Source organism: Meles meles, chromosome 21 (genome assembly GCF_922984935.1).
Source record: "Meles meles chromosome 21, mMelMel3.1 paternal haplotype, whole genome shotgun sequence".
NCBI classification, from domain to species: Eukaryota; Metazoa; Chordata; class Mammalia; order Carnivora; family Mustelidae; genus Meles; species Meles meles.
In genome coordinates this window covers 8,503,161-8,527,050 of record NC_060086.1, presented here as the reverse complement: position 1 = coordinate 8,527,050, position 23,890 = coordinate 8,503,161, and the positions used below count along the sequence as shown (strand labels likewise).

The 23,890-nt window shown below is 56.3% G+C and overlaps 1 protein-coding gene across 3 annotated transcripts in view; it reads right to left on the bottom strand.

The window, feature by feature from the left end:
* Positions 1–8,137: 8,137 nt before the first annotated feature.
* The window catches only part of MYL10 (myosin light chain 10), a 29,796-nt gene continuing 14,043 nt past the window's right edge, over positions 8,138–23,890 (bottom strand). The window contains exons 2-8 of one of the 3 annotated variants that reach the window (XM_045993737.1): positions 15,955–16,042; positions 13,469–13,561; positions 12,919–12,994; positions 11,965–12,069; positions 10,893–10,971; positions 9,052–9,100; positions 8,139–8,738 (exon numbers count right to left, since the gene is read on the bottom strand). In XM_045993737.1, coding sequence (XP_045849693.1) covers positions 8,640–8,738; positions 9,052–9,100; positions 10,893–10,971; positions 11,965–12,069; positions 12,919–12,994; positions 13,469–13,561; positions 15,955–15,957 — 504 coding nt within the window. In that variant the 5' untranslated portion in view covers positions 15,958–16,042 and the 3' untranslated portion in view covers positions 8,139–8,639. Of the gene's footprint in view, positions 8,739–9,051; positions 9,101–10,892; positions 10,972–11,964; positions 12,070–12,918; positions 12,995–13,468; positions 13,562–15,954; positions 16,043–23,890 lie in introns of all 3 variants that reach the window. The other 2 variants (XM_045993736.1, XM_045993738.1) reach the window with 2 other exon arrangements.

Genomic DNA, 23,890 nt, shown 5'->3' with positions numbered 1-23,890 from the left:
CCCAGCCCCCTCCCCCTGACATGCCACAGGCCTCACAGCCCCCTACCAGCACCCAAGAGGTCTCGTGCTAACATGTTGTTCCCCTTCCCAGCCCCATGGACACACAGGCGTTAGCACCTATCACCCCAATAACACATCTTGGACAGGAGTGTGATTCTGAATATATTCAGGGGTGTGGGGCAGACGGAAGGGGGATGACCGTGGAAGGTCTGGAGCTGGGAAGGGCTACCCCTCTCCAGGTCTAGCTTTGCCGTCTGTCCACGGGGCACTTTGCACCTCCGTGACCCTGGTGCATCCTTCCAGCTCAGTCTGTCACCAGCTCTGTGATTCTAGTTGGGTCATACCCCCACGGAAGCCAGGCAGGTGTGTTTGGGGGGGGACACCCCCTGCATGGCCAGGCAACAGGCTAGGGCCTTTATGTACCCCTATCTTTCCGTCCTGAGGAGGAACTGGGCTTCTAAAAGTCAGCCAGCCCCATCCCTGCCGTGTGGTTGCCAGTGGTCCCAACAGAACCACGACAGAAGGCCTGATGTCCTATCAACTCTCCCTCACCGAACAGGCGCCAGTTGAGCTGTGAGCCTCGCTAAGCTGGGAGAGGCTGGGGCGGAGCGGGCAGGTAGGAGAGAGACAGATGCCAGGTGCCGCAGAACGCCGTATCAGCGGGACCGAGCTGGCGCCTGAATCACCCGGAGATTTTGGCTTCAAGACAGTGAACTTGGAGCTTCCGTGCGTGCCCAGCAACAAACTCCCATGTGTCTGTCTGTCTGTCAGCAAGCAGCCACACTCCCTTGGCCCCGCCCTACTGGATGGAGCCTCTTCTGTTCAGGGGGATTTTGGACTCAAGACCGAAAGCTAATGCTTTCAGCCCTGGGATTTGAGAACGCATGTTTCAGAGAGTTCTGGACTGTTCGCTTTCCAAAGAGTCTCCCACAGTCTCTCCTCTAGAATCTACCTCTTCCCCCCAAACCTCAGTGATTCCCACCCCACATTTATTATTTCTGCTTTTAGGTATTGTCTACCTTAGTTGTTTTCCTTAAATTGACTCACGGATGTACATTCCTTCTGAAGAAAGCGCTTCTAAAAAACCTTGCTGCCAGACGTGAAAAGCTAGTTCCACACGCCATAAACAGGAGATGACCGCAGAACCAGAGAGGGTGTGGCTCGAGTCTAGCTGGGTGCTGGGTCTGAAGGAAGGCCCCTGGCCTAGGGTCTGCTTCCTGCTGGTTAAGAATGGCGACGGGCTGGTTGGAGCCTCACCAACATCCAACAGAGCCTCTCTGCGTGATGTAATCAGGAGTGGACTTCTCCAGAAAAAGATTCTCTTTTTCTATTTAACCCCTGGAGGCCTGTCATCATCCTCTTTGTCTGCATTCTCCTACTCCTACTTCAGGTCATCACCTCCTCCAGGAAGCCTTCCAGGCTGGATTGGGTTTCTCCTCTGTGCTTTCTCAGTTCCATGGGCCTTTCCTGACTTTGCACTTATCACCTTGGGTTATTAAATTACACTTGTGGGGCGCCTGGGTGGCTCAGTGGGTTAAGCCTCTGCCTTTGGCTCAGGTCATGATCTCAGGATCCTGGGATCGAGTCTCGCATCGGGCTCTCTGCTTGGCGGGGAGCCTGCTTCCTCCTCTCTCTCTCTGCCTGCCTGCTTGTGACCTCGCTCTGTCAAATAAATAAATAAAATCTTAAAAAAAAAATTACACTTGTGCTCATATCATTCCCAATGCCATGGAAGTGTCCTTACTCCTAGGACACAGCTTTACCATGGCCTACACGGGTAGCCTACTGCCTCTCCACCCGCCCTTTGCCCATCCACCCCTCTATCAAGAAGGACTTGAGTCCTTCTTGTCTCCTGATGTCATTACTGACATCTGCCTTCCCCTGGACGTGGGCTCAGCAGGGGTCCGGATGAGATCTGTCTGTCCACCCCGGGATCCCAAAGCCGGGCCTGCGTGAAGCAAGGAGCTATCCTGTGAGGTTAACACTGCCATGAGCTTCCTTTTCTAAATAGGGAAACTGAGTCACGGCAAGGTGAATGACCTTGCCCGGAAGTGACAAAGTCAGAGGCAAACTCCGAGATCCAGGCTGTGGAGCCAGCCAAAGTCACCAGGACCTTCGCCCTGTGCAGGGTTCTTTGTCAGGTGAGACTTGAAGGTTTTATGTGTGAGACACACAGACACTGACATTTAGGCGTCCCAGAGGCCCAGACTAACCCTCAGCCAGACTGAAGGACAGCCAGACTGAGGACATCGTGGGCTCTCCCCGCCCCCACCCCAGCCATTTCCTGGCTGTGAAAAAGGTCCAGAGTCACCCCCAGGGTTGCCATGGAGATGGCCAATGGAGCCCAGCAGGGTCCCTCCAGCAGCCAGGGGCCAGCCAGAGAGGGCCCCCGTCTCCCGTGGTCAGCAGAGGTTCCCGGGAGATTCCCCGCCCAGCCGGCTCCAAGCCCCTGGGGTCCGTCCTGGAAAGACCTTCAAAGGACTTGGCCATTCTTGAGCGAGCGCCAGGAGGGAATCTGCTCTCAGAGTCAATTTAGCCAGTCGCACGGGTGGAAGGAATTTGCCGTTTCTCTTAACAGCGACCCCCTCGTGATTTTATGGGGGCCACTGTCCGAAGGCCCGGGCTCACGGATCACAGTGGAAAATCAGATGCCAAGATCCAGGCGGCTCCCGGGGCTAATTACCCTCAATGAGACCCAGCTGGCTGGGGGAGCCGGCGGGGCCAGAGTGGGGCCAGCATCCAACCCCCTGCCCTCTGCACCCAGCTCCCCGGGCTGCCTGTCACCTGCTGGGCTCGGGTTGGGGCCACCATGAATTCCCGGACAGCCAGTCTGGCCAGCTCTCAGGGACTCAGGGATGCCCATGGCCTCAGGGTTCTCTGCTGCCCTGGGGGCTAGAGTTCCTGAGACTCCGGGGACCATGGGATCCCATTCTGTTTGGGGGGGAGACTAAGTCACAGACAGATAGGGCAGGCCCCATGCAGCCCTGGGGATGGATCTGGGGATGCTGCGAGCCCTAGCTGTGACTTCTGGCCCACAGTGTCTTCTAGAAGGCCCAGAGCCCACAGCACTGACCACAGAAGCTGCCTCTGAAGGCCTCAGGCAGTCTGGGTCAGCTCTCTAGGCCTGCTGGAGCTGGTTAAATGTTTCCCAAGAGTCTTTGCAGTACCAGGCCCTGTGCAGGGTGCTAGGGGTGCAGGGAGGGAGAGAATCCACCCTGACCCCAGGCTTAAATCCCTATGGGAAAGGAAAACCCCACTTACATATCCCCAGCAAAAGTGCTGGGTGCCACGATGAGGCGCTGGAGGGGGTGTGGCGCATTCCAGGCAACAGGAACTGGAGATGAGAGGCGGGGCTGAGAAGAGAAAGCTGAGGGGGGGCCAGTGGGTAGAGGAAGGGGTGGTACCAGGCGGGAGAGTGTGCCAGGCAGCAGGAGCAGCGTATGCAAAGGCCCTGTGGCACTCAAGGGGCCAAATGAGGCTGTGCAGCTGGAGCCCAGAGCCAAGAGGATGGAGGTGCAGGGCGAGGTTAGGGAGGCCCCAAGGAGTTCTTGTACCTTTGAAAAGCGATCCGAGATACAACTCAGGAGACATGATAAGTCCATCAACACTCACGCACACTGCTCCTGATTTCTCTCTGGCTTTCAGGAAACTCAACCCCCAACCCAGCTTCCTGGAGTAGAGGAAGATCCAGTGGGACCTATCTGGCGGTCCTGTGGGGCCTCACCAAGTATCCCTCAAGAACTGGATGGAAAGTCAGAGAAACTAAAGGCCCCTGGTTGTGGGCTTGGTTCAGGGGCAGCCAAGCTCACCAATGAACCTCAGTGGAAGGAGAGGGGCCATGAGCCAGCTAAGCTGTAGAGACACCAAGAGAGGCAGAAACCAGGGCCTTGGAGCCGCTACTGGCCCCCCACGCTGCCCCTGCCTTCTCCCTAGGCCACCAGAGTCCATCCACTCCCATGCCTGTGGGGCCAGAGCCCACTGAGGACACAGGTGGGTGTTCCTGGTGTTACCGATCCTCTCTGGGCCCTGGAACAGAGTGGGTGTACGTGGTCGGATGTCTGAAGGACGGAGGAGTGAATGGGCCCCTGGTGTCTTCTCCTGAGCTGCACGGAGCCCCTCTGGCCTTCCCGGCTGGCCGCCTCACGTCCTCATGGGGCTGGGCCACTGCAGGGCGGGCAGAACTGGGTGTCATGGAGCCGGGCCTCCCGGAGCTGTGAGGCGGGCCAGCAGGTGCCCATGGCGTCTGTTCCCTCCAGCTTGGCTCTGGCCTGGTTCCTCAGGGTGTAAACAGGTCTGACGAGTTCCTCAGCAGCAGAGACCTTGATTTCCAGGAAAGCCAAAGTCTTAGAGAGCAGAAGGAGCAAGGCTTGGGCGGAGAGAGAGGGCTCTTTTGGAGTACTGTTCCTCTCAGCTGTGGGGCTTCCCCAGCCCCTGCTCGCAGACCTTGCCCTTGTGATCTGAGCCGGGGAGCTCCTGGCTGATGGGCACACCTCTCTCCTCGCCTCCCCCAGGGGCAACGAGGAGCTTAGGAGGGTGAGGGACAAGGAAAGGAACCTTCTTGTTGTGGCCCTAAACTCTGTCCCTACCCCCACACTATGCTGCATCGGCTGGTGGTGTGGGGTAGAGCTTATGGGTGCAAAGCCGGGCTGCCTGGGTCCCCGTCCCAGCTCCACCAAGTGACCTTGGGCAAGCTGCGTGCCTCCCTTTCCTGTCCTGTACTCACGGGGCTGAGATGTCTAAGAGCATGTGCAGACTTCAGCCTGGGGTCCGGCCCTTCAGATCTCACGTTGTTGGCATTTTTTCCACCTGATCGTCTCCCCCCAGATCTCACCTCCCAGCCTGCTGACTGCCCATCTCTGCTTGGTCCTCCTCCTGCTCTAAGGGTTCAGGATTACTCTGTGGTCTCTTCTGGTCCCACTGCTGGCGATCCCTTCACAGGCTAGCCCAGGCCCTGGCTCCCAGAGCCCTATACCTGGCATCCAAGGGCATAGTGCCATCAGTCGCCAAAGCCATGTCCGCACGGCTCCCCCTGATGCCCGTCACCTCCACCCTATCTCCTGACCATCCCGTCTTCTCTTTCCCTCCCCTCATCGCTCCCAACTTTTTCTCTTTCCTATTTCTCACTCCTTCTTTTCTTTCTCTTTCCTTCCTGTTGGGAGAGACCATAAATATAGGAAAGGGCATTAACTGCTCGACTCTTAATGGTACTGTCTGATCACCTTTCATGTCTACACCTGAGTACCAGCCACCAGATCAAGACATAGAGCATTTTGGGGCGCCTGGGTGGCTCAGTGGGTTAAGCCTCTGCCTTCGGCCCAGGTCATGATCTCAGGGTCCTGGGATCGAGCCCCGCATCGGGCTCTTCGCTCAGCAGGAAGCCTGCTTCCCCCTCTCTCTCTGCCTGCCTCTCTGCCTACTTGTGATCTCTCTCTGTCAAATAAATAAATAAAAATCTTTAAAAAAAAGAATGGTAATATTCGTTTAAGACATAGAGCATTTTCATCTCCCATAAGACTCTCTCACAGCCCAGAAATAGCCATTATCCTGCCTTCTGCCTCCATGAATTAGTTTCACTTGGTTCAGAACGCCACGTAAGTGGAATCGAAAGGTATGCACTGAGACATGAAGGTGGATGGATTGGAAGTGAGGGTCTAGATATAAACCCACCGCTCTGATCAGTTCATCCCTTCACAAGGGGGAACATAGTCTCACTCCTCCAAATCCTGGAAGAATGGATATCTATAGGCAAAAAAAATGAAGCTGGACCCCTACCTCACAGCATAGACAGCAACAACTCCATAACCCTCAAATGTCCTAATGTCCTACATGCAGAAGCTGAAACTATGAAACTCTTGGAAGAAAGAATAAACATTAAACAACCCTATCAGGGGTGCCTGGGTGGCTCAGTGGCCTCTGCCTCGGCTCGGGTCATGATCCCGGGGTCCTGGGATCAAGCCCCACGTCGGGCTCTCGGCTCAGCGGGGAGACCTTCTTCCTCCTCCTCTCTCTCTGCCTGCCTTTCTGCCTACTTGTGATCTCTACCTGTCAAATAAATAAATAAAATCTTAAAAAAAAAACCCTATCAAGGAAGTGAAAAGACAACCCACAGAACGGGAGAACATTTTTTTGCAAATCATGTATCTAAAGAGCCTAGTATCAAAATATATATAGAACTTTTATAGCTCAGCAACAAAAAAGATAAATAACCCAATTTAAAAATGAGCCAAGAAGCTGAAAAGACATTTTTCAAAAAAAAAAAAAGAGATAAAAATGGTCAATAAGAACATGATAAGATGCTTAGCTTCATCAATCGTTAGAGAAATGTGAATCAAAACCAAAATGAGATGCAACCTGACACCCACTAGGAGGGCTATTTAAAAAATAAAAACAAAAACAGTGGGGTACCTGGCTGGCTCCGTTGGTGGAGCATGCCACTCTTGATCTCGAGTTGTGAGTTCAAGTTCAAGTGAGTTCAAGTAGAGCTTACTTAAAAAAAATAAAAATTTAAAATTAAAAAAGAAAAAAAAACAAAAATAACAGTGCTGGTGAGGATGTGAAGAAAGTAGAAGAACCTCGAACATTACCAGTGGGCATATAAAATGGGGCTGTCCCTTTGAAAAAGTGCTTTGAAAAACAGTTTAGCAATTCCCAGAAAGGTTAAATATAGAATTACTATATGACCCATCAATTTCATCCCTAGAAGAGACTCAAAAACATGTTCACACAAAAACTTGCACTTGAATGTTCACAGCAGTGTTACTCATAATAGCCCCAAAGCGGGAACGTCCCTATTATCCATCAAGAGATGAGTGGATCAACAAAACATGGTCTAGCCATACGACAAAATGTTACCCAGCTATAAAGAGGAAAAGTACCACAACACAGACGAACCATGGAAACGTTATGCGAAGAAGTCAGACACAAAAGACCATATACTGTATGACTCCATTTATATGAAATGTCTAGAATAGGCATATCCATAGAAAAAGAAAGTAGATTGGTGGTTGCTGGGGATTGGGCACAGAAAGGGGTGAGGAGTGACTGCTAACAGGTTTCTTTTTTCTTTTTTTTTTAAGATTTTGTCAGAGAGAGAGACAGAGAGAAAGCAGGCAGAGGCAGAGAGAGAAGCAGGCTCCCCACTGAGCAAGGAGCCCGATGTGGGACTCGATCCCGGACCTGGGATCATGACCTGAACTGAAGGCAGCAGCTTAACCAACTTACAGGTTTCTTTTGGGGGGTGATGAAAATGTCCTGGATATAGATAGTGGAGATAGCCACCCAGCCCTGGGAGTATACTAAAAGCCACTGAATTATATACTTTAAAAGGATGGATTTTATGGCACGTGAATTATATCTTAACAAAAAAGTTATTTTTAAAAATGCTATCATTTTAAAAAGTTACAGAAAGAAGTATGCTCTCTTTTGTGTATGTCTCTCTCTCTTTTTTAAAATATTTTATTTTTAAGGAAGCTCTCCCCACAACGTGGGGCTGGAACTCACGAGCCTGAGATCAAGAGTCGTACGCTCTACCAACTGAGCCAGCCAGAAGTCCACTGTGTGTGTGTGTGTGTGTCCATGACTGTTAACTTTCCAGTAAGGATAGGTAGGATTTTTAAAAAATAATTCTCCATGAAGTCTTTTTTTTTTTTTAAGATTTTATTTATTTTTGAGAGCAAGAGGGAGAGTATGTGAACACCAGCAAGGGGAGGGACAGAGGGAGAGGGAGAGGCAGACTCCCCACTGAGCAGGGAGCCCAACTTGGGGCTCGATCCCAGGACCCTGGGATCATAACCCAAGCCCAAGGCAGATGCTTAACCCACTGAGCCACCCAGGGGGCCCCTGATGCAGGATTTTTTTAGAAGTATATTTGGGACATGAAATCTTTGTCAAAATCTATTCCCAATACTCGCCTTTGCCTTTTCACATTCTTCCAATATGTCTTCTGCTGCGGGCAAGTGTTTACTTTTGATGAGGTCCAATACATGTCCTTTCGTTTTGTGGTTGGTGCTACACGGGTCCTGTTGAAGGAGTCCCCAACTGCTCCTTGTTCATCCTTGGATCTGCCCCCTCGTCTCCACCTCCTTGGCCTCTGCCCAGCTCCCAGATGCCGGGTCTCCCGGGCACTGCTCTGACCACCCCCCCCGGTGCCCCCACCCCACATCTTGTCCTGCTCACTACATGACCTTACAGTCCAGGGACAGGGTTGGCTCCTCTGTGTGTGCCCCCCAGACCAGCACCGGGTTTGGCACGCCCCAGGTGCTCAGTAAAACTTCCTAAATGAAGGCACGTCCTGTGGCCCAGCTGGGGATCATTAAAACTGTCAATTAGTTCTAAACACCAGCTCATCAGGAACATTTGAGCAAAGCCGGGGAAGTAAAAAAAAAAAAAAAGTTTTGGAAAAACCAACAACGCAGGAATGTTTCGCTTTCTCCCCAACCGGAGCATTAATCACGAAAATGCAGGCCTTGTTAGCGTTCTTTATTCTCGCTTTGCCCCTGAGCTGGGGTGGGGGGTGGGTAAGGGGAGAATTTCCTTTGCACACATTGGCTGTAGGGGGCTCACCAGGGATCGCCCCCAAAACACCACGGGAGTTTGCTACCTCTGAATGTGGGCGGGGGGGGGGGGGTTTCCCTGGCCTGCTAGTCCTTCTCCTCTCCATGCGTGATGACGTAACACAGGTTCTGGTAGTCCAGGTTACCGCACACATCTGGCGGGAAAGCCGCAAACATCTGCTTGACCTGGGGAAGGAGTAAGGCCTGGACTTGGGTCGAAAGGGAGCCGGAGTGGGGGTGGAGGGAGGTCACCCGAGGGCATCAGGCAGAACGGGGCTCCCCTCTCTGCAGGTCGAGGTGGGGATGGCCAGGGGCCTGCAGACAGCCCCACTCAACCTTGCCCTCCTCGGAGAAGTCAAGGTTGGGGGGGGGAGTCATCGCATCACTGTCTAAAGAAGAAGGACCATCTCCCGGGAAGGGGGCTGCCGAGAAGGGTCTGGGCCGGCCGGGACCTTCCCCAGGATGATTCTAGGCTGTGCCCTGGAAAGCCCACACTCACCTCGTCCTCACTGAACCGGTCAGCCTGGGTCATGAGCTTCTCTTTGATGCTGCTCAGGGGAGAGGAAGGGTCAGGTTGAGGGGAAGGGCCACCCCGGGCGTGCACATGCAGATCCTGGGGGTGGTGAGAGTGGACAGGGGCTGGGGAGGCGTCGTGCCCCAGGAGGACGCCGGCCAGAAGTCTGTGTGGCCTCAGGTGGGCCCCTCCGTCTCTTCTAGGGGCCCGGCTAGTTCAGCCAGGGAGCGACACTTCCCCGTGCCTCCAAGAATACAAGGGCTGGCCCTCTGCCGAGGCAGGAGACAGTCTTGCCCAGGTCCCCTTGGCTCCACGTAGCCCTGGGAAGCGAGCGCTATGAGCCCCTTTTATAGAGGGAAAAACCAAGGTGCCAAAAGATCAGGACTGGCAGTGACAGGGTGGGGGGTCTGAGCGGCCCCGGGGGCTGGGGAATTGGCAGGAGGTGAAGCCCCACAGGACTGATGCCCTGGGAGCTCGGAGGGCCCCCTCCCGGCCTCTCAAGGGGCACAGCAGGCGGGGAAGGGATCAGAGGCCTGAGCCAGGCCTGAGCGCCAAGTGTCCCGTGGCGCCGGCAGGGGCCAGCCCGTGAAGGACCGACGCACATTTTCCATTATTTATGTTACTGTGGGACAGTCACAGTTTCCGACTCTCCGGGCTGGGGACTGTTCACAGACTCCCTTTCAGCCAGAGCCTCCTCTGTGGCCTGCCTGGCAGGCAGCCACGTCTTCCAGGTCCGATAGCCCCGGGGGTGGGGCTTTCGGTTCCCAAACTGGGTCCCAGAAGTGTTCCTGGCCCTGCCCTGGTGGGAGTGAAGGTGCCTTGTGGGGATCCCCAAGACGGGTGTGGGAACCGTGGACCCTGAGGGAGGGGCAAAGGAGAGGGCCCCAGCCCGCAGGAGCCCTGAACAACCCCTCACTTAGCCCTGGGGAAAATGTGGCTCACAATTTTGGGGGGTGGGGGTGGTGAAAAGGTGTGAGGGACAAGACGGAACTTTGCTGGTTTCCCCCCAGCTCCCCTGTCCTGCCCTCTCCTGCCCACCTCCCCCGGCCCCATATGGGGTGATTTCGGTGGGCAGCGAATCTGGCCGCAAAGTCAAGGCCACAAGCATCACAGCAATCGGTCAGGAAGGCTGTGCCTGCGGAGGAAATTTTGCCTGCTCCAGGCCACCCACAGGCCTGGCAAGACCTCCGAGGCTCTGAAGGGACTTCCCTGGGGACAGTTCCATGTCCTAGTCACTGGGCAGGCTGCCCCCGCCACCACGCTCGGCTCTGCTCAGTGCTCTCACTGGGCTGAGGCAGAGCGGGCATTGGGGCCCCCACCTCCACAGGCCAGCCCAGTGGTCCCCAGTGCAGACCCGCAGCCCAGGGCCTGTCACAGGACCTACCCCACATAGACCCTCTCTGTGCTCAGCGTTCCCCACCTGACTTTCAGCCGCCCCCTCACCAACCCTGCAAACGCCAAGCCCTTTCCTTCACAGTTGTGTTTTGGCATCTAGAATGTTCCCTGCCCCAGCCTAAGGAGCCCTTCGTTTCCCTTCAAGGTCCACGTCTACCACTGGGAAACCTGCCCCTGGTGACCCCACACTCCCCATACACTTCCACACAGAAATGGGGGACACCAGGTCCCAGGGGGGGAAGGGACACTGAGTGATGGCCGAGCTGGGCAGGGCAGTGCCCTCCTGGCTCCTGGCCAGACACTGCCCGAGCTGGCTAAGCGCTGGGAGTGGTAGGAGACTGGGCGGCAACCCACCCTGACCTCACCCAGCTCACTGATCACCTGAGCCTTTGGGGAGAGAAAAACCAAAACTAAGGGCAGAGGGGACTTACAAATCAGCCTTAACGAAACCTTTCCCTTCAGTGTCAAACACCTTGAAGGCGTGGAGTATGGTCTCCTCCGGGTCCGTACCTAGAAACAGCACATACAGGCAGGGAGAAAGCCAGGGTGAAGAGTACAGGCCAGGGCGGGGGGTTGGGGGGAGGCCTGGGGGGACTTCCTCAGTTGGAGCAAGAGAAGGGAGATTTCTGAGAAACAAGAATAGGAGTAATGAACAAGGGTGCTGCGTATACTGATGAGCCGCCTGTACAACTGTACATGGAGACCCCACTGAGCACTTATGGGCTTAACCCTCCTGATGATTGGCCTGATTTTATAGACAAAGAAACTAAAGCTCAGAGGTCATGATTAGTGAGGTGGGGTTGGTGTGAGGGCATCGCTGGGGCTCTCTCGTCACCCAAGACGTGCACGAGAACTGGCAGGCCAAAAAGACAGTGCTGTACTTGGGAGCTGAAGACTGGACTCGGGCAGGACCTGGAGATCAGAGGGAGGGCATCTGACAGGGTGTCGGTGGGGAGGAGTGTCACCTCCCAAGACAGCCACAGCCCAAGCTGGCCTCCTCCCTCTGCCCAGGGAAGCCTCAAGCCCAGGAAAACTCTACTAAGGGTTAGAGGGTAGCTCCCCAGGGCCCAGAGAGAAAGGGACAGAGCTGCCTGGACCGCTGCCCTGACCCCACACCCCTGGCCCGGGAGATGCCGTGGTTAGAACCAGGAGTCATGGTTAGGGATCTATCCCTGCTGAGCCCCTCAAGCTGTCCCCCGGAAGCTGTGTGACGGACCCTCCCAGGGCTGCAGTCAGTCACAGTAGCTTCCAGAATCCCATACCCAGTACTGTCCTGCTGCTGGCTGAGAGGCAGGGCAGGTAAGGTGAGGGAAGTGGTGGGAGGAGGGTCTTCACACAAATTGTCCCCTCCCAGCCCCGGATGCCCTCCTCCTGCTCTGGCCTAGAGGTGGAAACTGGGGTAGGGCCCAGGGGGCTGGCAGCTGGGGCTGCCCTATGCTCCCAGCGGTCTGCACATGGAGCCAGACTGCCCTCCCCACCCGAGCGACGTGGGGCCTCACTCACCCTTCAGCTTCTCCCCAAACATGGTCAGGAAGACAGTGAAGTTGATGGGTCCAGGCGCCTCCTTCACCATGGCTTCCAGCTCCTCGTTCTTCACATTGATGCGGCCTGGGGCGAGGGGGACATCCAGGAGCACAGTGAGGGACAGAGGGGACCCTGCCCGCAGGCAGCCCGGAAGAACAGCGCTCAGGACCAGGGTCTCCCAGCTCTATCCCCCCACCCCTCCCCAACCCCGCCTCAGCCCTCAGACCCTGCCCACCTGCTGGGGGACCTCAAGAAGGGGACACATTTGGCCACAGCACTGGGCTGCTCCCAGCCTCACTGCCCAACCCGCCCTGCTAACACCTCGGCCTCCGCGGAAAGGAGAGCGAGTTGGTGATTATCTCCATTTCACGGATGAGGAAACTGAGGCCCAAAGAAGCCAAAATGGAGGTGCGTAGGGGCCAGAAGACTGGGAGCTCAGAGCTCATATGCCACAGGAGGAGGTCACCTGGGGGTGGGTGGACTCCGGGGTTCCTCATGGTCCCACAGGACAATCACATCTCCGGGAGCTCAAAGCGTAGTTCAGGCATGACTCAGTTATGCCCCCTTCCCCTGAGCTGAACCCCCCACCCTGTTCGTGCCTTAAGGCCTCTCCCTGGGCAGCCTCCCCTGGCAGCTAAAACCTGGTCGACTTGAACCCTGTGGACCTGTCCAGCCTCCTCCCCCAGAATCGCCCACTGCTTTCTTGGCCCCATTCCCCACCCCGGCCCCCTAGGCCAGGCCATTCGTGCACCTGCTGCCTTTCCTGCGTCCTTGGCCCAGACCATACCCATGGCACAGGCCACCCACAGCACCCAAGCCCCTCACACCACTGCAACTGCTGCCCTGGCCTGTCCCGAGGCACCCACTCCTTCCAGAAGGCCTGGGCTCAGTTCTGCCCCAAGCTCCGAGCCTCCCCAACTGCTGGTCACCCACCCAAGGCGGCAAAGGTGTCCCTCAGGTCCTCCTTGTCGATGAAGCCATCCCGGTTCTGGTCCATGATGGTGAAGGCCTAGTGGAGACAGGGGTACTGAGCGGCCACTGACCCGCTTGCCCAAGCCCATGCCCTCCCCCCTCCAAGGGACTGTCGTCCTGCACACCGCTGCCTGGGTAACCTCTGGCCAGCGGGTTTCCTGGCTCAGCATGGCACCCACACGGGAGTGTTGGCGGACTCACTCCGTTCCCACTGCACGCCAACACGTGGCGGGGGTGCCATGCCTACCCCTCACATCATGCTGCGGCAACCCCATTTTACAGAGAGGGAAACTGAGGCTCAGAGAGCAGAAGCCTGAGGTCATGCCGCAAGCAAAGGCTCAGGTAGAGAGGGGCAGGGGTTACCCAAAGACAGCAAGTCACGTCTCCGGGCTCGGAGGCACAACGTGGTGGGCTCTAAGGATAGAGACGTAATCATTGCCTTGCCAGCCCACTGGATGCTTTCCATGCATGCACTAACACTCGCGGTGGCCCAGAGGGCACACTGACCGACCTCTTTAAACTCCTGGATCTGGGACTGATCAAACATGGAGAAGACATTGGAGCTGGCACCACCTTCCGCTCTCTTTCGGGCTCTTCTGGGTGCCTGGGAAGTGCCAGGTGGGAGGCAGTGAGACGGCCTTCCTCCGAGGTCAGCCGCGCATCCCACCTGCCACCCACCCACACCCCCGTGCCGTGCTGCCCCTCCCAGCCTGTCCCAGTCCCGAGTGACAGGGCCGCCCTGGGCTGTGGGGCACCGCAGACGGACAGGGCTCTAAGGAAACCTGGCAGATAAGCGAGGCCTTTGTCCTGCCTGAGGCCAGAAGCCTGGGGACCCCCACCCCATGGGCCGGTCAGCAGCTTCTTGACCTGGTGGGGGGAACCCAGCAGACAGGACCCGGTCTGGCCACATCTCCCTGTGTCCGTCCCACCTCGGAGCTCCCCAACACCCACCCAGGGCCCAGCTCCAAGTGCGGATCCATTGGGAAACAGCTGCCCAGAGCCCAGAGCCCGTCTCCACAGCAGGTAGAGCAGGCGACCACCCACGCGGAAGGTCTCTGGCCAGCCTTCCTGACTCCACGTGCTTCTCACAAGATATCAGGGGCCTGAGAGCATGGCCTTGAGCATTTCCTGAAGGCTCTGGGTTCCCAAGACCCCCCAGGGGACTTCGCCCCCAGCAGCTCTCACCGGGGCCTTCTGTGGTCAAGGAGTCTCAGATGTGGCTTGTGAGGCCGCAAAGGACAGCCCGGGCTTCACAGAGCCGGAGGGGCAAGGGGTGTCCCCCCACCCCCCGTCCCCCTGCCTCCATGTCAGTGGTGCCAAGCCTCTGCCCACCCCGCCCCGGAGCGTGGGCTCCCCCTGCCTTCCCCCCACTGCCCCGGCCCCTGTGTGGTCTCCCCTCCCCGAGCTCGCTCCAGTCCCCCCCAGCCCGCGCTCACCCCCATTTCCCCTCCGGCTCCTGGGCTCAGGAGCTGTACCGCCGGCTGACTTCTAATTAGCTTTTACTGGGTGCTTTGTCTCCACTAATCCTTTGAAAGGGGGCAGGCAGGACGCTATGTGCAGTAAAGCCTCTGTAATATTTATAAATCCCTTCAGACATCATAAAGAAAGGAACCTCCCTGCGGGGCTCATCTCACATAATTACATACACATTTCCCTCTGATTAATAAAAAACAATCACTTCCGTCTGTGGGATAGTCTGCCCTCTCTCTCCTTAGACCTGCCCTCGGCCTGGGTGTCCCCCACCCCTGTCTCAGGCAACCTTCTGTGTCCCTGTCGTGGGCCATTGCCCCACTCTGTGCCAGGGCCCCCCTGCCAGAGCCCCCCGAGGGAGGACGGGATTGTTCTCACGGACTCCCCGGGGGCCCCCTGAGCCCCAGGGGTCTGGGCGGCCTCCCGCTCTCCCTGCTGGGACCATTTCCAGCCCAGCCATCTTGGAAAATGCCTTTTACAATGTGCCCTTAAAAAAGAAAATGAAAATCTTCCGAAAGGAGCACCTCGGGGCAGAAGGGGGTCACCCAGACCTGAATTCTAATCCTGCCTTTGCGGTTCGCAGCCCTGCGATGCTGAGAACATCAGTTGCCTGCTCTGAGCCTCAGTGTCCCCATTTATAAAACCAAGATGATGTCTACCGCAGAACATCGGGACACTGATTAGGTGCCTGCTGGCCTCCAGCCAGGCCCTGTGCCCAGTCCCGGGGACCCAGCGCTGAATCAGGCTCTGCCTTGTCCCCAGAGATCCCCTGGAGACAGAGGATCAGTGGGGAGTGATGGAGGAACGGACAGACACTAAGAGCACAGAGCAGCCCTTATGCCATTGGGGCAATCAGGGCAGACCTCTCGGAGGAGGTGGCTTCTGAACTGAGACTTGACAGCCAGGTCAGAGTTCTCAGGTCAGGAGGGAGAGTGAAGGTGTGAGACAGAGACTTCAAAGGGCCGTGCCATTGAGAGCCTGCAGGGACACCCAAGGGTCTGGGGACAGAGGCAAGGGGAAGGCAGCAGGGCAGGTCCCATGCCAGTCTGTGTAGGTCCCAGGCTATCCTGGAATATCAACCCTGGCCTCCCGGGAACCATGTCCTCTCAATAGGACCAGAGTCCTGCTTCTTCTATGAAATCTCTAAGCATAGCCCACCCTGTCTCCTTCTATCCCCTTCTTCTTTGTTCCTATCCCCCCCACCCCCCACCGCTTCACCTCAGCAGTCCCCACCGAGTCCAGGAAGCAGAGATGTAAATCAGGACCTACATGGATGGACTGACCATCCGTTAAGGACAGTCCAGGGTAAGCCAGGTGCAGGGGTAACATCAAGGGTGAAGAAAAAGGTCAGGACTAGGGACAACATCAGGTCAAGTTCAAGGATGTCAGTGAGAGGAGCAAGGTCAAGGTCAGGGTGAGTTCAGGCATGAGATGAAGGTCAGAATCACACAAGAAGTCAAGGTCACAGGATGAGGTCAGAGTTGAGGAATGAGGTCAGGGTCAGGAGGTAGGGCAGCCCCAGCATACCATGGTCTGGAGAGCTCCTTCTGGTCGCAGCAGGGCTGGGGGTTCTCAGGGATGGCTCTTTAAATAGCGCTCCGGGTCCGGACAATAGCTGCGAGGGTGACAAAGGACAGGATAGCGCCCTCCCTGCCAGGCACCTGTTTGGGGCCATTCGGAGTGGGTGGGGTCCAGACACCGTCCAAACCACAGGATCTCCGCCCATACTGGGCCAGCCGGATCTCTACACCCAAGGGACAAAGGCCCAGGAAGGGGCACTTGGCTGAGAACACACAGTATATTGAGGCCTGGAACCTGCCGGGAGGACTTGGCCTTGGGCCACTTGAGGTCAGGAGAGCTTCCAAGGCAGGACCACCCACCCTGGTTGGGGAGCATTCAAGGCTGCAACATGGCCCGACGCCTTGAGCTCTGTGACTCTGAGCGGGCCACCGTCCTTCCGTGAAAAGTGGCAAGCACGCGTCACCCCCGGTCAGCTCGGGGAGAGGGTTTCTGCACCAGCCTGACCCCCAAGACCCTTCAGGCAATTCAACTACTGCCTTGTGGTTGGTTACTGGGGTGACCATGACCCCCTCCAGCCCTCGGGCCATTGACGATGTCTGGGGAGCTGAAAAGGCAAAGAGGCAGACCAAAGAAATGTGAACGTGACCCCAAAGAGGGAGAATTGGAGAATCAGATCCCTTATTCCACGCTGGCCGCACGTACCCCCAGCTGGGGCCTGTCCCTACCGGGCCTGACACAGCCCAAGAATTCTCCAGAAGATGTGCCAAGCCAAGTCCGCACCTGCCCCCGGCAGGCCCCGCGGGTCCATTGCGGCCCCCCCAGGCCGTCTGGCCAAATGGGCTCCCATGTGAGGCCCCCAACGTCTGATCAGCCGCCAGCGCCGGTAGCATGGGGCTCAGGCAGTAAGCCCACCCATCTCCAGGCCCTGCATAGCTTAACTGTCCCTGGAGCTGGTCTCCAGGCCTCCAGGCCCCAGGACGGCTGATCCCAGCCTGGGGGCAGGGAATGTGATGATGACAATAAGCGGAGTAGCTAAGTTTCACACAACACAGAAGGTCAGGCCATGTCCTAAAACGTGTGACCTCACAGTGAATCCTCACCCCATTCTCCTGGGGATAAAACTGAGGCTCACATGGGTGACATCACGCATCCAAGGCTGATGAGTGCAGGTGCCAGGATGAGTCTTTCTAGTGATTCCAAAAGGGAGTTTCTGGAAGGTTCTGCCCATCCCCATGCTCCCCTTCCGGACCTCGCTGGGACCTATGATGGAACCTCCACCCTGAGCAGGTGGCCACTGTCCACGCTGGCTTCGGGGAGCCGCCTTTCCTGGCCTGGTCCACGAGCCGGGCCCCGGGGCCTCCTGGCTCTGGGCTTGCTAAATGGGGAGACATTTGCCATCTGGGGCTTTAACACCTGCTTCCTGCTGGCCGGAGGGCCCTCACGCTCAGCTCTTGCCTCTGGGGATCACCACCCGGGCCGCTCACCCATGGAGGGTCTCCGGGGAGCTCAGGACAGTCCCAAATAGGCGGAGAGCCTCCCAGCCTGCCGGATGGAAGGAAATCCAAAAGGGAATGCCGGTGAGAGGAGGATAAGTCACAACGGGGGAACAAGTGCTTAGCCAAGAAGTCCTGACGCTTTCCTTCCCTGGCCTCCTTCTGCAAGCAGGGAGAGCTGATCCAAAAAACTCAACAGCGACTGTGAAAACTCACGGGAGAGACGGAGAACAATCTGTCCCTGGGACGAGCAGGGGTGTGGCAGGGGGAGACTGCAGGGGCCCCCGAGCAGGGGAAGCGCCAGGAAAAGGAGGTGGCCTCTGGGGTCAAGGGCTTTGGAAGGCAGATGCCCCACGCTGACAAAACTCACAGCCCCGTCAGCCAGGTGCGGCTGGGCAGAGTCTATGGTCATTGCTGGGTCACACTGGTTCTTCCAGGCTGGTCCGAGGAACTCAGAGGAGTACTAAGCCCCTTGTGGAGAGCACCCCATTTTCTAGAGGGCAACCTGAGCTCCCAGGGCTCACCAGACCTGGAAGAGAGCTTGAAATACATCAACTGCCTTTGGACATGGCTTTCCCCCTTGCAGGGTGACAGCTGTCACCCATACCACAGGAAGGCAACGTGGTCCAGGTGACCTCGCCTGCTCCTCCTCACCCCTAACTCTCCCTTCAAACTCTCCTGTCAGCAGGCTGTCCTCTGCCTCCCCGGCCCCCCATCCCAGCCGCCCACCTCCTTGACCTTCACAATTTTCCCAGTGATTTGCAAAATCTCCTTCCTCCAAACCTTTGACCGTGGAGCATGTTCCCCCGCCCCAACCACGCCTCCATCCTCCCACTTTCTATTACCTCTCACCTCCTCCCAGAAGCCTTCCCTGGTTTCTCTCCCCTCCCTTCTCCTCCTGGAATCTCTGCTTCTCTCTGACCTCCATTCTGTAGATCAGCTACTACCTGCCTTTCCCTTGGCCTTGGGGCCTTACCATCATTGCTGCTTGGCCTCTAGCCACCTGGCCACGAGGAGCACAGAGGAGCCTCAGTAAATCAGGCCCCCAGGGGTTTTTTCATAAATAACTTTCCATGTGGGGAGTCACTGTCATAGACTTTCTGGCTAGAAGGATCTCAGAGCCCCAGCGGAATCCATTGGCCCCCTGAGTGCAGCCCACCTAGCCCTACTAGAGGCTGAGTATCCTTTGCAGACTCCCTCAAATGGTTCTTGCTTGCACACCACCTGTGATGGGGAGCTCACCACATCCCCCAAGCAAAGGCAACTCAAAATTGGCAAATGTTCATCCATTACCTACTGTGGCCCCACCCTGGTGTTCTGGGGGACTAAAAACTCATCCTTGAGGGGCGCCTGGGTGGCTCAGTGGATTAAGGCCGCTGCCTTCGGCTCGGGTCGTGATCTCAGGGTCCTGGGATCGAGTCCCGCATCGGGCTCTCTGCTCGGCGGGGGGCCTGCTTCTCTCTCTCTCTCTCTCTGCCTGCCTCTCTATCTACTTGTGATCTCTGTCAAATAAATAAATAAATAAATCTTTAAAAAAAAAAAAAAAAACAACTCATCCTTGACACATCCCCGGGTTTGAATCATTTTAGTAACACAGTCAGACAAGGTAGGCTGGGTTTATTCACTCATTCATCAAATATTTATGGAGTACTTATGAGTGCTGAGCATTGAGGCGAAAAAACAGGTATGGTTTCAAGAGCGAGGGGACAGAGCGCCATTACCCATTCAGAGAAGTCACGAGGGGCTGGAGTCCATGAAGCTGGGAGTCAAGGATGGGGACAAAATGAAAGCTGTCACTGCCCCGTGCAAATAGAGGGCGGATGTATGGCACTTCCCAGAGCACCCACAGAGCTGCCCAGGTATGTGAGGGGCCAGGTTCAGGCAGGAGAGGGGAGCAGAGGGGCCAGGGCAGCTCAGAAATGGTGGCTGAACCATCCAGAGGTGACCCGAGGAGGACCAGGCAGAGAGTTCCCAAACCTGGCTTGGAGGCTCCCTCTTCTGGTAGGGTGTCTCCTGGCCCGCTGGGCAGAGGGATCCTAGCTCCTTTGTCCCTCTTCAACCATCAAACCCGCAGCTCTTTTTACAGCAGAATGCTGTGGCCACAGGCCCCTTGAACAGGATTCAGCATTCATGTTTCAGCAGAGCGAGCGCGTTTGCCAGCACCCCCCTCTCCCCTCTCCGCCCGCTACAGCTATAAACCAGGCGGGAGGCATTCCTGGAGACATTCTTCCTCACTTTAAAGGTTTCCCTGTCTTTTCTAAGTGGCTCCAAATTAGAGGAAGGCTCCAGACAGGGGCGGGTCTGGGGAGGAGGGGACACCAGGGAGTTTGGGAAAAGACAGACCTTCCCTTAATTGTCTTCAAAATCTCGGTCATCCCATCTGGTAATTAGGGAGTTGACAGTGCAAAAGGCAATTTCCTTTGGGGTAAGAGGGGGGAAACAACTAATTGGCTCTAAGCCTGGGTTTTGCCTGCGATATTAACTACAGGGTGGTGAGCTGCTCTGGCCTGAGCCAGGCTCTGCCCTGGTCACCCGGAAGTAGGGATGGGGAAGCCCATGGAACCCTGCTGCCTTGGGCAGGCCAGAAGGGGCACGCAGTGGCCCCTTCTGGTTTCTGAGTGGGGAGGATCAGTCTCCAGAAGCATGGGCTTCTCTGGTATCGGGGGCCCTGCCTCCTAAAGCTTATTTGGAGAGTCTCTGACAGTGGGGGTGGGGGAAGCACCCCTCCGCCCACTCTCTGATTTCATTACTGAGCGTGTGATGGGGGTGGTGGGGGATGGTGAGAAGCGAGTATCAGAACACAGACCTCCTGACCCCCGGCTTGCAGAAGACTCTTCCCATGCGCTCACATCTCCTTTCTCAGACCCAAGTGGCCCCCGAGGTGGACAGGGTTAGCGTGGTGACCTTCTACAATGGAGAGAGCTCAGGGGTCCAGCCATGGGAGCGTGGGGCTCTCAGTGCAGTATTACGCACCCAGAGAAGGATGGTGTTAACATCTTCCCAGCCAAAATAGCCACAAGGCAGATGGGACCGAGCATCTGCTTGGGCTGGGTTGTTGCAGGGTCTCAACAGCCCAGGAGCAAGCTAGGGATTGTGGTTCATAGTCAGCTCAACCGAGACATGTGGTTATAAAAGTGAACCAATCCTTGGGTTGCATTAATAGAGGTCTAAGTCTTCAATCCAGGGAGGTGACTGTGCTACCTTCCACTGACCTCCACAAACAATAGATCTAAGCTTGTTCCTAGCACTGTGCTTCAGGAAGGGTGCTTTTTGGAGGATAGCAGCATGTAGTCACAGGAGTCACGACTGAGGGGCGAGGGGCTCTCAGCTGGAGAGAAGCAGCCTGAGTGGGGAGCATCGCTGTGACAGCTTTGTCAGTTTACCAGCTGGGCCAAGGCCTCTACATGCACCCAGCCGGGACCAGCCCTCAGCTCTACAGCCTCCATCTTCCCTCCTCCTGGTGTCTGCAGTGAGGCTTACCACCCTTCTCCAACCCTGGCCCATTGGGAAGAACTTTCCCTCTGTGACCCCACTTAAATCCCTTCCTTGAGGCTCTTAGCTATTATTATGTAAAGAACACCCCAAATTACAGCGGTGTGCTCCCAGGTTCTGCGGGTCAGAAAATCAGGAAAGACAGAGCGAGGATAGCTTTATGGCTGCTTTGTAACGTCTGAGGCCACAGCTGGGAAGATGTCAAGGCTGGGGATGGCTGGCGGCTAGTGCCAGAACCATACAAGGCTTGACCGCTCATGAGTTTGCTGTCCGGGCTTGCCAAGACTCAGAGTCACAGCTATCAGATTTCTGCATGGTGGCTCAGGACGCCAGCGCCGCTGTTCCCGCAAATAAGGTAGAAGCCCTTGGCTTCTAGCCATCTAGCTCAGAAGTCCCAGAATGACACTTCTGTGATACCCTCTTGGGCAAAGCAGTCACCAAAGCCCACCCAATGGCAAGGAGACCCGCATAGACCCTGCCTCTTCATGGAATGAGCCAAAGAATTTGCAGCCATAGCCTGTGACTGTCACTCCCAGCAGGCCCAGGCTCGGGGGAGCACAGAACGTGGCCCAAGGTCACCCAGCTGGTAGGTAGAGGAGCCAGAATTCAGAGCCAGTGTGGAGGGACTCTATCCCTCAGAAAGCATGTGAGCCCAGAAAGGCTTTCCAGAAAGTTCACCCGGGGCCAGACAGTGTGGCAGGTGGTCACTCACTCTCTTTCCACAGCTCAGTGGCCTGAGTTCAGAAAGGGGCCAGAGCAGGGATGAGAAGCCAGGCCGCCTGGTTCACAGAGAGGCGGGCAGCCCTTATTGGACAGAGTGGGAAACTGAGGCCTGGAGCAGGGAAGGGCTGGGTCAGAGTGCCGCTGTGAAGCTTACACCCCATCCCCCCGGGGCTACCTGGGAGCAGAGCAGGCGGATGTGAACGGGCCCTCTGCTGAGACACGGGGCATCCCAGCAGCCGACGGCGGCTCTGACAGTCCTGGGGCTCGGGGCCCTCCCAGGGGCCCAGAGGCTGCCAAACAGGCCCAATTTGCTGTACTAATGTGCGCTTTCTGCTGCTTGAAGCTTCCTCACGCCCTCTCCTGTGAGCCTGGCCAGCAGCAACAGAGCAAACTGTAATTATGGCAAGACACACCCTGCTGCCCTAGCTCAGCAATTAGCCGGGTTGCCTGGCATCCAGCAGCTTCCACCCCAGCCTGGCTCGGGGTGGGGTCAATCAGAAGCTGGGGGGCAGGGGTGGCCCGCTTTTTAAAGCCCCCACATGCCCTCTCCCAGAAGTGAATCTGCAAACAGGGTTTCCTTCCCTAGCTGGCCGCCTATGGCTCCAGCCAGACCTCAATCTCCCTCTGAGGGAGATCACAGAGCCAGGAACCAATCCCCCCACCACACACACACACGAGCCGGGCCCCTCACAGTGGATGGAACAGTGGAGAGCAGAGCCCTCCCTGGTGCCCAGACTTATGGGCTGATCTGTACAGGGACCGGCAGAACAGCCACAGTCTGACCATGACTTTGAAATCAGATAGACCTAGGGTCAAGTCCTGCCAGGCGCACCTGCTCTGTGACCTCACACGTCGCTCAAATTCCCCAGGGTTACCGTGTCTTCACCTAGAACACAGAGCGAGTGGCGTTCCCTTTGCAAGTTTGTTACGAGGCTTAAGAGCATTATGCCTGGAACGTGATTGGTGCTTATCCATTGTGGCTGCAGACCCTGTCTAGTCTCTGGCAGAGGATGTCGCTGTCCATGATGAGGTCCCTAACTCTCCCCAATTTTAAGACTGCGCTGCCCAACTCTCCCCTGTCCCAGTGGATAGGCAGATCATGGTCACTGAGCCTCCAGAAGGCGAATTCCTGGGGAACGCTGGGTCTGCCTCACCTCAAGTGGGTCCCCCAGTCCTGCAAGGAGCCAGGTTCTTTATGCCTTATTCTCGGCCTCTCTCGCTGCCACTTTCAAGGGACACGGGGCTTCTGCAGTGCTCCGGCTTCAGGGAGGAATGGCAGGAGGGGAGGCTAAGGGGCTCATCAGAACCTTGTTTCAGCCAGGATTTAGCCCGCCGTCTCTCCCCTGTCTTTTGCCTGAGCCCTGGGTTCCCCTCTTGGCCACTGTCTGATTCCATGCCTCAATCTGACCAATCCTTTTTGATCTAGAATCCCAGGTGTCCAGTGATTCTGAATGTTGCCTCTGCTGCAGGAGATCAAGTCTCCTTGGACATAGCCCACAGTGACCCTCATGTTTCAGTCTTTAATCCCACATCTCTAGACCCCATCACTGGGGCAAGGACACCATGCACAGGTCCAGGGGGATACTCACATATATTGCATCTACCTAGAACCTAGACTACAATGGACATGGTGACCTCTGCAGTTGAGCAGTGCACAACCCAAATGGCTGTACATGGTCACCCCTCTCCAAGGTGCACATTCTCTCAACCACATATGCCACCAAGGGGCACAGGTCCAGCCATCCAACTGACCTCTCCTGCGGGACTTCTATCCCAGCAGGATGATGTTCTCTGTGAAGCAGAGAAAACACGAAAGAGCTGGCGCTCTCCTAGGGTTCTGAATACAGTTCTGGCCTACTTTGTGGGAGAAACAGATACACGGAAGGAGAGATTGCTGGAACTTGGGAGATGGTAAGAACGCAGACTCACATTGTCCGGGTCTGGCTGAGGCCATGAGTCAGAAGATGGCCCAGCAGAACCTCTCAGACCTCAGGTTTACAGAACTGGGATGACCATGATTGTTACTCATGGGATACCCTCATCATTGGCTTATGCTTGGCCTTTTCTTTTTCTTAATTGAACTGATTGATTGATTGATATAATGAATACCCCTGAACCCACCATCTGACCCAGGAACTAGGACATCCCCAGAAACTTATATCCTAGTCATCTGTCAGAAGCCATCCTGAATTTTGTGTTTATCACTCTCTTGCTTGTTTTTGTTTTATTACATA